The 14,089-nt window shown below is 41.9% G+C and overlaps 2 protein-coding genes across 2 annotated transcripts; both read left to right on the forward strand.

Annotated features, from left to right (window-relative positions):
• Positions 1–1,607: 1,607 nt before the first annotated feature.
• LOC108623696 (tip elongation protein 1-like) lies at positions 1,608–5,081 on the forward strand. The gene is made up of 3 exons (XM_018022390.2): positions 1,608–2,361; positions 3,634–3,846; positions 4,756–5,081. The coding sequence occupies exons 1-3, from the start codon at positions 1,608–1,610 to the stop codon at positions 5,079–5,081; spliced, it is 1,293 nt and encodes a 430-aa protein (XP_017877879.2).
• Positions 5,082–9,737: 4,656 nt separating this feature from the next.
• LOC108623697 (uncharacterized) lies at positions 9,738–11,399 on the forward strand. Its single transcript, XM_018022391.1, has one exon. The coding sequence runs from the start codon at positions 9,738–9,740 to the stop codon at positions 11,397–11,399; it is 1,662 nt and encodes a 553-aa protein (XP_017877880.1).
• The last annotated feature ends 2,690 nt before the right edge of the window (positions 11,400–14,089 follow it).

Here is a 14,089-nt window from a genome sequence, read left to right on the forward strand (position 1 = left end):
AGGTTAGGTTAGATTAGGTTAGGTTAGGTTAGGTTAGGTTAGCTTAGGTTAGGTTAGGTTAGGTTAGGTTAGTTTAGGTTAGGTTAGGTTAGGTTAGGTTAGGTTAGATTAGGTTAGGTTAGGTTAGGTTAGGTTAGCTTAGGTTAGGTTAGGTTAGGTTAGGTTAGTTTAGGTTAGGTTAGGTTAGGTTAGGTTAGGTTAGATTAGGTTAGGTTAGGTTAGGTTAGGTTAGCTTAGGTTAGGTTAGGTTAGGTTAGGTTAGTTTAGGTTAGGTTAGGTTAGGTTAGGTTAGGTTAGTTTAGGTTAGGTTAGGTTAGGTTAGGTTAGGTTAGTTTAGGTTAGGTTAGGTTAGGTTAGGTTAGGTTAGTTTAGGTTAGGTTAGGTTAGGTTAGGTTAGGTTAGATTAGGTTAGGTTAGGTTAGGTTAGGTTAGCTTAGGTTAGGTTAGGTTAGGTTAGGTTAGTTTAGGTTAGGTTAGGTTAGGTTAGGTTAGGTTAGGTTAGGTTAGGTTAGGTTAGGTTAGGTTAGGTTAGGTTAGGTTAGGTTAGGTTAGGTTAGGTTAGGTTAGGTTAGGTTAGGTTAGGTTAGGTTAGGTTCCACGGACCTGCCTGGTTGTCCAGGCGGGCGGGGAGGTGATACCCCGACGTGGCGCGTCCCCGGGTGGCGGATAGGGGAATGCTCGCTGCACCGGTGGCTGGGTCTTCGGACCCAATCATCGGTGCAGAGGGTAGGAGGGAAATAAAATACCTCCCGCGGACCAAACACAAGGTGTGGATGATGAATGAGTGATTGAATGAATGTATGGATGAATGGCGTCGTTGAGAGTGCTCGCGGAGGGCACAGTTCAAGGAGTAACTACTTGGGTATTTATGCACGTGTCATGCTCACCAACTTATTATTCTACGAGTAATTGACAGAGGATAATAACGCGTTTAACCTAAAGTATCTACCAATATAACACGATTAGAAGCTAAACATAGCATAAATCAAATAGACAACGGAACAAAGCCATAAAATAAAGAAAAATGGTAAACAAGGGGTAAATAAAAACAAGAAATTTTCAATAGTTAAAATTCAATTATTAGCAAGCATGCAAATATAAACTAAAACTTACAAAATACATGAGTATAAATAAACAATACAAACAGGTAGTTTAGACATCCATATTTCAACGCGATCAGAAACAATACGAGCTGCAGTATAGAAGAATGACGCTTTGCTGCGTGAAACGGGTGTGTATTATGACGATGAGTGAATGTATGCGTGGGCTGGTGGACACGGCGTCCGGCTGGGAGTGGCTGGCATGCGGACAGCTGTCCCCGCTGCCCGTACTGTACGGCCTGATGTGGTTTTTCCTGCCGAGGCTCGTGATGTCGTGTTGCGCTTGGAGGCGACCACCTCGATGTCCCTGGCCAGGAAGCGAAGACTGAGTGAGGGGGTCGGAGACCCTCACCGCGCCGAGCGAGTGTCCTCCCGTCTGGTGTTCGGGGGGGACGAAAATGCAACGGCGGAGTCCCCGGAGTACCGGGGAGAGTGCAAAAGCCTTGGGTGTACCCATCCGCCGGCAGCCCGCTCCTTTCTTCGCGATGCGTCGCTGAAAAACAAAGTATGTTTACTAAAATTCCCTCAAACTCAAATTCTAATTCAAACGCAAATAAAAAGAATGTAACTAAAAATACAAAGGAAAGTGATGTGAACAAACAAAACACGAAGGAGAAAACGAATAGCAGCCAATTGGCTGAAAAATCGATCGACGATGTCGCGTACGAGAATGCACATACTCCGCGAAACACTCTAATGAGAAGCCCATTAAACAAAGACCACAACAGACCGATAACGCCAAAAACAAGTTCAGATTCTGAATCGCGTCAAATGAGCTCAATACAGTCGGTTAAAAGGAAGAGAGAAAGTAAAAAGAACGAGCAAGCACATAAAACAGCCACCAGCGACGAAAAACCGCTCAGCTCGAACGAAAAGAGGAAAGTAAGAAAGAAGAAAACCAAAGAAAGCGATACTTCCGAAGACGAAGTTCTGTCGGAATCAGACGAAGAACGCGACTTGCAATTACAACCAGACAACACGCTAGCAGAAATTCTTTTAGAATGTGCCGAGAAGATTGACATAGTCGCAACAACCTCGGGCAACCTAAAAGGAACACACTGGAAGATCCTGAACCAAGTTGAAGATACTATAAAATCTATAGCGACGGAGAACTCCAGTAGAATAGTGGAGAAATCGGCAGAACTGACGGTCCTAAAAAAAGAGAACTACGAGCTTAAAAAAACAATCAAGAGACTCGAAAAAAGAATAGAACTACTTGAAACGAAGAAAAAAGAAGAAATGACCAGCGATGTAAATGAAGGTGAGTTGATAATCAAAAGACTGTCAGATATAATGACTGAAAAAATTGATGAAAAAATGTCCAAATTTCAAGACGAACTAACAAAGCTCTTTGAAATCAACGGAGCAGAGAATAATACACCCGTTATTTCAGTTAAAACCGCTCAGACGTCACTACAAAGAGACAATCTAAATATCCCTGCTAAAGCCAATAGGCAAGAGTCGTGGGCATTAGTAACCGCAAAAAAAAGTACTAGAGGAATAGGTGGAAATAACACCCCTCGGACAAAACAAACAACTAATAAACAAACAAACGATATACAATTAGAAAGAGCTAATGCCCCAACACGCGTTGGAACAAACGTGGAAAGGAAAAGACCGAGAGGATCGTCAGCAGTATGTATAACAAGGGGTGAAAACTGTCTCCTGAGCATGGTGCAAATTTTACAAACTGCGAAAAGTAATATAAACCTGAAAGATTTGGGAATCGAAAGCCTTAAACCCAGATCTTCTTTAAACGGCGGTATTGTACTTGAGATCCCCAAACGCGGTATGGCGACGAACGCGAAGTATTTAGCAAGTAAAATTGAGGACCTTTTTCATGGAAAAGATGTCAGGATTACATGTCCCGTAAAACAAAGAGAGCTGTTGCTCACGGGTCTTGACATATCGACCTCAGAATCAGAAATCCGTTTGGCGCTTCTGTCATATATTAAAAATGCGCACGACCTGAAAATCGGCCAAATTAAGAAGAATATACGAGGAACATGCTCAGTATGGTTAAAATGCTGCGAGGATGATGCCTTTAACTTAATAAACGAAGGTAGGATAAACATCGGCTGGTCGAGCGTAAAAGTGATTGAGATTGAACAGAGACCGACGCAATGCTTTAGATGTTGGCACTTTGGTCATACGAAATTCAACTGCACAGCTACAATAAGTAAAGAAAAATGGTGTTATAAATGTGGAAAAGAGGACCACACAATCAAGGAGTGCATAGCCGAAAGTTTCACCTGTAGACTCTGCTCAGAGGCAGGAATAGCAAATGGGCATAGAATAGGAAACAAAGAATGTGGGACATTAAAAAAATTTAACGACGAACAAGTAAGAAAAAAAACGCGTCGAAGAACGAACAATGATGCGGAGAAACCCATAGTCGAGGGGAAAAAGAACGACCAGAACGTGGAAGTTCAGAATGATCCTACGAACGAAACACACAGTGACCAAGTCTCCGATAAACCATGGATCTTAGGGTGATACAAACGAATATTAATCACTCATATACTGCCCAAAGTCTTNACACACTGGAAGATCCTGAACCAAGTTGAAGATACTATAAAATCTATAGCGACGGAGAACTCCAGTAGAATAGTGGAGAAATCGGCAGAACTGACGGTCCTAAAAAAAGAGAACTACGAGCTTAAAAAAACAATCAAGAGACTCGAAAAAAGAATAGAACTACTTGAAACGAAGAAAAAAGAAGAAATGACCAGCGATGTAAATGAAGGTGAGTTGATAATCAAAAGACTGTCAGATATAATGACTGAAAAAATTGATGAAAAAATGTCCAAATTTCAAGACGAACTAACAAAGCTCTTTGAAATCAACGGAGCAGAGAATAATACACCCGTTATTTCAGTTAAAACCGCTCAGACGTCACTACAAAGAGACAATCTAAATATCCCTGCTAAAGCCAATAGGCAAGAGTCGTGGGCATTAGTAACCGCAAAAAAAAGTACTAGAGGAATAGGTGGAAATAACACCCCTCGGACAAAACAAACAACTAATAAACAAACAAACGATATACAATTAGAAAGAGCTAATGCCCCAACACGCGTTGGAACAAACGTGGAAAGGAAAAGACCGAGAGGATCGTCAGCAGTATGTATAACAAGGGGTGAAAACTGTCTCCTGAGCATGGTGCAAATTTTACAAACTGCGAAAAGTAATATAAACCTGAAAGATTTGGGAATCGAAAGCCTTAAACCCAGATCTTCTTTAAACGGCGGTATTGTACTTGAGATCCCCAAACGCGGTATGGCGACGAACGCGAAGTATTTAGCAAGTAAAATTGAGGACCTTTTTCATGGAAAAGATGTCAGGATTACATGTCCCGTAAAACAAAGAGAGCTGTTGCTCACGGGTCTTGACATATCGACCTCAGAATCAGAAATCCGTTTGGCGCTTCTGTCATATATTAAAAATGCGCACGACCTGAAAATCGGCCAAATTAAGAAGAATATACGAGGAACATGCTCAGTATGGTTAAAATGCTGCGAGGATGATGCCTTTAACTTAATAAACGAAGGTAGGATAAACATCGGCTGGTCGAGCGTAAAAGTGATTGAGATTGAACAGAGACCGACGCAATGCTTTAGATGTTGGCACTTTGGTCATACGAAATTCAACTGCACAGCTACAATAAGTAAAGAAAAATGGTGTTATAAATGTGGAAAAGAGGACCACACAATCAAGGAGTGCATAGCCGAAAGTTTCACCTGTAGACTCTGCTCAGAGGCAGGAATAGCAAATGGGCATAGAATAGGAAACAAAGAATGTGGGACATTAAAAAAATTTAATGACGAACAAGTAAGAAAAAAAACGCGTCGAAGAACGAACAATGATGCGGAGAAACCCATAATCGAGGGGAAAAAGAACGACCAGAACGTGGAAGTTCAGAATGATCCTACGAACGAAACACACAGTGACCAAGTCTCCGATAAACCATGGATCTTAGAGTGATACAAACGAATATTAATCACTCATATACTGCCCAAAGTCTTCTTGAGCAATTCATACTGGAAAATAACGTTAACATCGCTATCATTGCTGAACCATACAGGATTAAGAAGGACGAACAATATACAGACTCAAGTGGAAAAGTCTTAATTACAACTCGAAACAACGGTGGAGAATTTAATGTTAAAAGTGTCACTCAAGGTGACGGTTTTGTAACAATCGAATCGGAAAAAATAAAAATTATTGGCGTTTATGCATCACCAAACGTCCCATTTAGAGTCTATGAAAGGATGTTAAACGAACTAGAAACTATTATTAAAAACACAAGTGACAAACTTGCCTTGCTTATCGCAGGAGATTTCAATGCCAGAAACAGACAGTGGGGAGACACCACAACTAACCAAAGAGGGAAAGAGACAATGACATGGGCTAGAAGAAACAATCTGTTTATCAAAAACAATACGAACAAACCAACGTGTGTGAGACCACAAGGTTCCTCACACATAGATCTCACCTGGACCAATAGAACAGCAGATGAACTGGTGACGAACTGGGAAATCGTGGAAGCGGAAACCCTCTCGGACCACGTTTATATCGCCTACAACCTAAAAAACAAAACAATTAGTAACAAGAAAAAATGTGCAAGGAAAAAGAAAAAATACTTTCCCAGATGGAATTTCAAAAACGCAGACAAAGATCTATGCTGCGCAACGACAACAGCCAGGCTCTGGAACATGGAAATCCGAAGCGATACCTCTATTCCTGAAACAATAAAGAAAATTAATAAAGCACTAGTTGAAACCTGCGACTCTACAATGAAAAGGTCCTCTTACTACCACAAGAAACCGACAACCAACGAATGGTGGAGCATGGAAATAGAAAAATGTAGAATTGCCTGCAGGAAACGAAGAAGAACGTGGCAAAGAGAAAGAAGAAGACCCTCCTCTAACACCGATGTAGATAGATTAGCGGAGGCTGAAAAAGACTACAGAAGAATTAAAAAACAATTAAAACTTATGATAATAGACGCGAAAAATAATAAGTGGAAAGAGATAGTTGATAGCATAGACGGCGACCCATGGGGTCGAGCGTATAAATGGGCGTCAGGGAAAAAATCCGCAGGAGGTCCTATAGATCTAGAAACGCTAGACAATGAAACTATTAACAAAATTGTCAACGCACTTTTTCCGGTAGGGCCGCCACTCTCTGGAATCTTAATGAGAAACGAAAACATAAGATTGATATCTGAAGTAGAGATCTTCCACGCCATAGATAAAATGAGGAGAAAAAATAAGGCACCAGGCCCAAATGGCATACCTGGATTTATTACCGCGTATGCTATAAGCGAACTTAGCAAAGTCTTCCTAAGGATTTATAATCAGTGTTTAGTAGATGCCACGTTTCCGCAAGATTGGAAAAGAGCGAAACTAATACTACTCAAGAAGCCGGGAAAAGAAAAAAATGATCCATCTGGATACCGTCCGATTTGTCTATTAAACGACGAGGGGAAAATATTCGAAAGAATCCTGGCAAGCAGAATCGAAGAACTTCTTCAAAGAAAAGGCTGCAAACTCTTCAAACACCAATATGGGTTCAGGAGAGGTTGCAGCACTATTGACGCAATCTCGCGTGTTAAAGCGCAAATAAAAGAACAAACAGATAAAAACAGTATAGCCATAGCGGTTAGTGTTGACATTAAGAACGCATTCAATTCGTTACCATGGCCCATGATCATTAGAGGATGTAAATCCAAAAAATTTCCAACGTACATGACAAACATCATAGCATCATATTTAACGGACAGAGAAATTACCTTCGTCAATGCCGAAGGTAACTACGTGCGAAAGAGAATCGAGGCCGGCGTTCCACAAGGATCTGCTCTAGCAGCAATACTGTGGAACGTCGGCTACGACGAAGCCCTTCAGATTCCTCTCCCCTCAGGTGTCGAAATGACTGCATATGCGGATGATACGATACTAATTGCCACAGACAAGAGCTTCGAAAGGGCGATTAATAAAGCCTCGATTGCCACGAACCTCCTATATAAAAAGATTTGCAAAATGGGACTCCAGGTGGCAGCGAAAAAGACTGTCGTGACATGTTTTCATAACGCGAACATGAGAATACCTAAGGAACGAAAAGTTATTAAAATAATGAATGAAACTATTGTAATGGAACCGATTACAAAATACTTAGGGGTCTATTTGGATGAATGTATGAATTTCCACGAACACATCGAACGTACACTTTCTAAAACGACTGGCTTCATGAATCATCTATGTAAGATTCTTCCGAACATTGGAGGTCCAAGTGAAGCAGTAAGAAGGCTGTATAGCAGTACAGTCAACTCCAGGATACTTTACGGCTCTCCAATTTGGGCCGCAGAGTCTCTGGAAGATAAGGAAAACCTAAAAAATCTTAAAAATCTACAGAAACGTATGGCAATTAGAATAATTAAAGGCTACAAGACCATTGCAATGCAGTCGGCCCTCCTTCTGGCCTTAACTCCACCAATAGATATAGTACTCACGGTTAATCTTAAATACTATAAGCTTCAACTGAAAGAGAAAAGAAAGAAAACATACAATGATAATGTTAAGCAGAGACTAAACAAGGAAAGGAGACAAGAAATACTCTTAGTTTGGGAAACAGCACTGAACTCGTCACGTACGGATTTCAGTTCATCAATAATCAAGGCCATCCGACCCCTTCTGAAAACGTGGTTAAACAAAAAAAATAAAAGGCTAACTTACCATGCTACACAAATGTTGACGGGTCACGGCTGTTTCGGCGTATATCTAAATAGAATCGGCAAGGAGACAGAACCGCGTTGCCATCACTGCACAGCGGACAAAGATGACTATCATCATACCCTGGTGGAATGTACAGCCTGGAATGAAGAAAGAGAGGAATTGAAATGTAAAATAGGAGAATTCATTGATCTGAACACACTTTTAGTACGTATCCTGACCTCAGATAATAATTGGAACCATTTCCTAACCTTTTGCAATAAGGTAATAAGTATAAAGGAAGAAAAAGAAAGAGAAAGAGAAAGGTTAGGAAGAAATGTTTTATCGCGTATTTAACCGACAATGTGTTATGTCTTTTTTCTGTTATTTATTCCGCGTATTTAACCGTCATAAGGAAAGATAACCATGCTAATCTCTTTTAGTGATCAGCATGGTTACAAAATAAAGTCCATGCTCTATGACCCAGCATGGACTTATACACAAGGAATGTAATTTATTTAAAGAAAGAGGCACTCCCACATCCTGGTTTGAGAGCCAACAGGTAGAAATAGCTCCCCGTACGGGTTTGAGTTTAATAATAAGGTAGAGTTCTAGGGACAAAGCGCGGGATGGATCCGGTGCAATCCGCAAGGGGTCCCGGATCCTCCCCCGTTGCGCTTCCAAGGGGTCATCGCGGGGTTTTAGCCGGTTCGAATCCGGCACTACCCCCGGGTCGACTTCCGTTAATCGGAGGTCGGCACGGGGGTGTCTGTGGAGATTTCCCCGCGTCAAAAAAAAANCCGGTTAGGTTAGGTTAGGTTAGGTTAGGTTAGGTTCCACGAACCTGCCTGGTTGACCAGGTAGGCGGGGAGGTGATACCCCGACGTGGCGCGTCCCCGGGTGGCGGATAGGGGAATGCTCGCTGCACCGGTGGCTGGGTCTTTGGACCCAATCATCGGTGCAGAGGGTAGGAGGGAAATAAAATACCTCCCGCGGACCAAACACACGGCATGAATGATAAGGAATGAATGATGTATGATAATGAATGAGTGATGAATGATAATTTTATATGTGGCACTTACCTGCAAATTGTGGGGAACTTACCTGCAATTTGTGGCGAACTTACCTGATCCTCTTCTTACCCTCTTACTCCTTTATCCTTTCTTCCTTTCTTCATTTCTTCCTTTCTTTCCCTTATCCTACATACTTACCAATGTACTTACCTTCCTCCTGGATACTTACCTGTTGTGATGTCCCTGGAATGAATGATGATGAGTGGGCTGGCACGGGTGTTGTCGGTGCTGGGAGTGTCCGGATGTTGTGAGGTTGTTTCCCACCCTGCAGCTATTCGGACTGATGTGTGTAAGAACTGCCGAGGCACCTGGCGATTCCTGATGTCTGGAAATGACCATTTCGATCCCTGGCCAGGTAGTACAGACTGAGTGGGGGGATCGGAACCCCCACCGCCCCGAACGAGCGCCTCCCCGTCAGTGGTCCGGGGGAGGTAAAGCGTATACATGGGATCCCCGGAGTTCCGGGAAGTACTTTGTAAGTATGGGTGTACCCTCCCATGTAGCGGCCCGTTCCCTTCTGTACGAAGCGTCATCTAAACAAACTCATGGATAAATTTAAATACACCCCCCAAAAACGAAAAGATAAAGTAGCGCATGACTTACTGAGCTATCCGGGACTGACTTTAAGTGAGTCCGAAACCACGAATGAAGAAGGACGAAAGACAGGAGATCCAATTGATACGGAATTATATGAGGATGTTCACACTCCGAGACGTTCGCTTCGCCACAGCCCGCCAATGTCGAAAAGTCAAGGGTCGGCCCGTCTGTCGAAAGAAACATATGAAGTATTTAAGACTCCAATGTCAGTGCCAACAACCAAAAGAAAAAGGCCGGAAAATAAAGACTCAGGTGAAAAGATGAGAAAAAGCACGTCGAAAACACCACCTGGCGAAAAAAGGGTCAGCAAAAAGAAGAGAGACGCGCAGGAATCGGAGACGGAATATGGATCAAACAGTGATGAAGACGAGATAGGATCGGACGTCGAAAATACGCCAACGACGTCTGTCGTTGGAATGCTCTTTGAGAGTGCAAAAAAGATCGAAACGGTTAGAACAAAATCTGGTAATTTGAAAGGAACTTTCCAAAGTATTCTTAAAACAGTGGAGATAACGATTAAAAAGGTAGGATCTGAGCTTGCCTATAGAACTAATGAAAAAGAACCACAGATAGAGAAATTAAAGAAAGAAAATATGGAAATGAAAACATATATTAGAGAACTTGAACATAGAATAAATACCCTAGAGAAAAGGACACCAAAGGAAAGAGAAAGTTACAAGTCGCCTAATAGCGATTCAAAACTCATTCACAAATCAATCGAAGAAAGCATGGATAGGAAACTCGAATCTTTCAAAAAAGAAATAATCGAAATCCTAGCCAAAAGCTCACGACCTGAGAAAGACATAAAAACGTACAAAACTTCTCCTGAGTTGATAGTAAGTGAACATGAAGATAATTTAAATATTCCTGCAAAAACTAAGGAAGTACAATCATGGGCGAAAGTGGTGAGTAAAAAAGGAAAGACGGCCGAAAGAAAACTCACTAGTCGACCCGAAAAAGGACACGAAACAACCAAGACATCAATGCGAACAAATTCTGAAAAAAAGAAGATTCCTCCGACGCTGAAAAACCCAAGAGGGACAGCAGCGGTATACATTGTACGAGAGGAGGGGTGCGTAATTGATATGGCCCAAATAATGGCTACTGCGAAGGAGAATATTAACCTGCAAGATATTGGAATTGAAAATGTGAGGCCGAGATCCTCTATTAATGGCGGGTTGATTCTGGAGATACCTAAGAAGGGCATGGATGCAAATGCCGAAATCCTCGCCGCAAGAATGGCAGATCTGCTAGCAGACAAAAAAGTTAGAGTCACTTGTCCAAAAAGAACGAGAGAAATTTTAATAACAGGCCTCGATATCTCCACTAAGGAACACGAGGTCATAGAAGCAATTAAGAAGGAAACGGATGAAAATCAATCTATTACCGTAGGACAAATCAAAACGAATACGCGAGGAATTGGCTCGATATGGGCAAAATGTAAGGAAGAAACGGCATATCAACTCTTAAAAAAAGGCAGAATTACGATTGGATGGACGGATGCGAAAGTGCTGGAGATAGAAAAAAGACCGCTTCAGTGCTTCAAGTGCTGGCAGTACGGCCATGTAAGAAACAAATGCACTAGCAGTGAAGACCGTCGAGACTGGTGCTACAAGTGTGGCTATGAGAATCATCCTGCCAGACTATGTACCGCGGACAAGGCAATCTGCAGACTGTGTCAAGACTTGGGCCTGGATTTCCAGCACAGAATGGGATCAAGTACTTGCACAGTAATGTTGAAGGCGAAGACAAGCCAATCGAACGGTCCGAAATTACCTGAAAAACGAAAAGGTGCTAAAGAAAAAGTTACTGAAATACTTACCTCTAACCATCAAGTTATGCCGAACACTAGGAACGATTGCTCGGATATAGATGCAACTACCAGGGAGGAGGAACCTGAAAGAGAGAAGATAATTAATTAATTAATAAATAATGCAAATAAAAATTTTACAAGCAAATGTAAACCGCTCCTATGCGGCGCAAACGCTTCTTAAGCAGTTCATGATAGAAGAAGGAACAGCGATAAGCGTAATCTGCGAACCACACAAAATGACAAGCGCTGAATGGATCCGCGACGAAGAAAACGACGTGGTAATATGTCAGAACGAAATGCTATCTATTTCGACTCTGAAGACGGTGAGTAAAGGCAAAGGATATATATTAATCAACTGTGATGGATTGTATATCTTAGGAGGGTATTTCTCTCCTAATAAACCCTTTCATAAATTTGAACGCTTCTTAAAAAGTATTAAAACGGTATTGAAAAAAATACCGGCAGATGCTCCTTTAATAGTATGTGGTGACTTCAACTCCCACCACAAAAGATGGGGTGCTCGAAAAAATGACGCGAGAGGGAAAAAAATGAATGATTGGGCGAGAAGCGAGAACTTATTTCTTGCTAACAAAGGAAACAGACCCACATGTGTGAGACCACAAGGCACTTCAGTCGTGGACCTCACGTGGACTAACAAAAATGCCGAAGGGAAAATCAGCAACTGGAAGGTTCTTGAGGTGGAAACTTTATCAGACCACCTATACATTAGCTTCGTCATTGACACAGGAACCCTGCAAAATAAAGATTATGAAAAAGTAACATTGAGATACTATCCCAGATGGAATCTGAAGAAGCTAGACTTACCCTCGTGCGAAGCATTTCTTTCGGCGGCATCCTGGGGATCACTTCTCTGCGAAGGAGATGAGCTGAAAGAAAAAATAAAAAAAATAGAAAAAATACTTACCATGACGTGTGATGTTGCGATGCCGAGGAAGAGACATGCGAAAAATCGCCCCCCGAACGAATGGTGGTCCGATGAAATAGCACAAGAACGACTGAATTGCCAAAAAAAAAGAAGAGCATGGCAAAAAACAAGGAGAAAAGCGTACATAACTGACGAACAGAGAAAAGAAAAAGAGAAGGAATATAGGACTTGCAAAAAGATACTAAAAACGCTAATATATGAAGCCAAAGGAAGATCGTGGAACAAACTACTAGAAGAAATCGATAACGACCCATGGGGGAAACCCTATAAATGGGCCACAGGTAAATCGAAGAGCAACGGCCCAATAGCAACAGAAAAAATGGACCCCGTATTATTAACAACAGTCCTAAACGCGCTCTTTCCACCAGCCAAGAAAGATATGCAGATTTCTCCAGATAATGAATGGAAGTCTGAATGGGAAATCTCTATGACGGAAGCGACGGCAGCTTTGGAAAAACTAAAGACAAAAAAAACAGCTCCAGGCCCAAGTGGTGTTCCCGGAACTATTTTAAGACTGGCGGCAGGACACTTTAGTAATGAAATCCGAACAATAATGAACGAATGCATGAAAACGAGAACCTTCCCGAAAAAGTGGAAAACGGCGAAAATAGTACTATTGAGGAAACCGGGAAAAGACCCAAACCAACCGTCGGGGTATCGCCCAATATGCCTTTTGGACGATCTTGGCAAAACGTTCGAGAGAATTATTGCTGCAAGAATTGACAAACACCTATCGCAAACTAGGAACAGCATCGCGGACTGCCAATTTGGGTTTAGAAAAGGACGAAGCACGTTAGATGCTATAACTCGAGTAAAGAACCAAATAAATGAATGTATCGAAATAGGAGGTGTTGCAATATCTGTGAGCGTGGACATCAGCAACGCTTTTAATTCCATCCAGTGGACCTCGATAGTGAAGGGTCTGCGCGATAAAGAAATACCAGAGTACATAATCCAGACCGTTGCATCGTACCTATCTGAAAGGACCATAACCTACATTAATAGTGAAGGGAAGTTCCAGGAGAAGCGAGTAGAATCCGGTGTTCCACAGGGGTCGGTCCTAGCCGCACCACTGTGGAACATTGGATATGATAGAGTGTTGCAAGCTTCAGTACCGAAAAAAGTAAAAGTAACAGGCTACGCCGATGATACGATAATCGTAGCTTGCGGAAGCGACTTTAGGAAAGCCATAACCCGAGCTGCCATTGCTACCAACATAATTCTTAGAGAAATTCGGAAAGTGGGACTTAAGACAGCAGCAGAGAAAACTGTAGTTACATGCTATCATGACGCTAGAACAAGAATCCCTGTAACAGAGCAATTTCTATGCATAGAAGGAAGACAAGTAAAAATGAATGAAACCACGAAATACCTTGGAGTTATTTTGGACGAGCGGCTATCCTTCAAATGTCACGCAGAGACCGTTCTTCCAAAGGTCATCGGCCTTCTGAACGGTTTGCGGAGAATCCTTCCAAATATCGGTGGACCCAGAGAGGAAATACGCAGACTATATGTCAATACTTTCAATTCGATGATGCTTTACGGGGCGCCAATATGGGCCAACGAAGTCCTACAACAAAAAATACTAATACAGGAAATAATGGGTGCTCAAAAAAAGATGGCGCTCAGAGTTATAAGTGGCTATAAGACGATCGCTATGCAGACGGTGCTCCTACTGGCTCTGTCACCCCCTATGGATATAATGATTAGAATGAGTCAGAAATACTATGAAATTACCAGGAACCTGAAAAAAGAAAAAAAGATTATTAACAATGAAGACAAAAAAATTCTGAAAGATCAGAGAGAAGAAGACACGATAACTACCTGGAAATCCAGCCTGGTCGATCTAGCAG

This window comes from Ceratina calcarata, unplaced genomic scaffold (genome assembly GCF_001652005.2).
Source record: "Ceratina calcarata isolate Rehan_Ccalc_2016 unplaced genomic scaffold, ASM165200v1 scaffold289.2, whole genome shotgun sequence".
Classification (NCBI taxonomy): domain Eukaryota; kingdom Metazoa; phylum Arthropoda; class Insecta; order Hymenoptera; family Apidae; genus Ceratina; species Ceratina calcarata.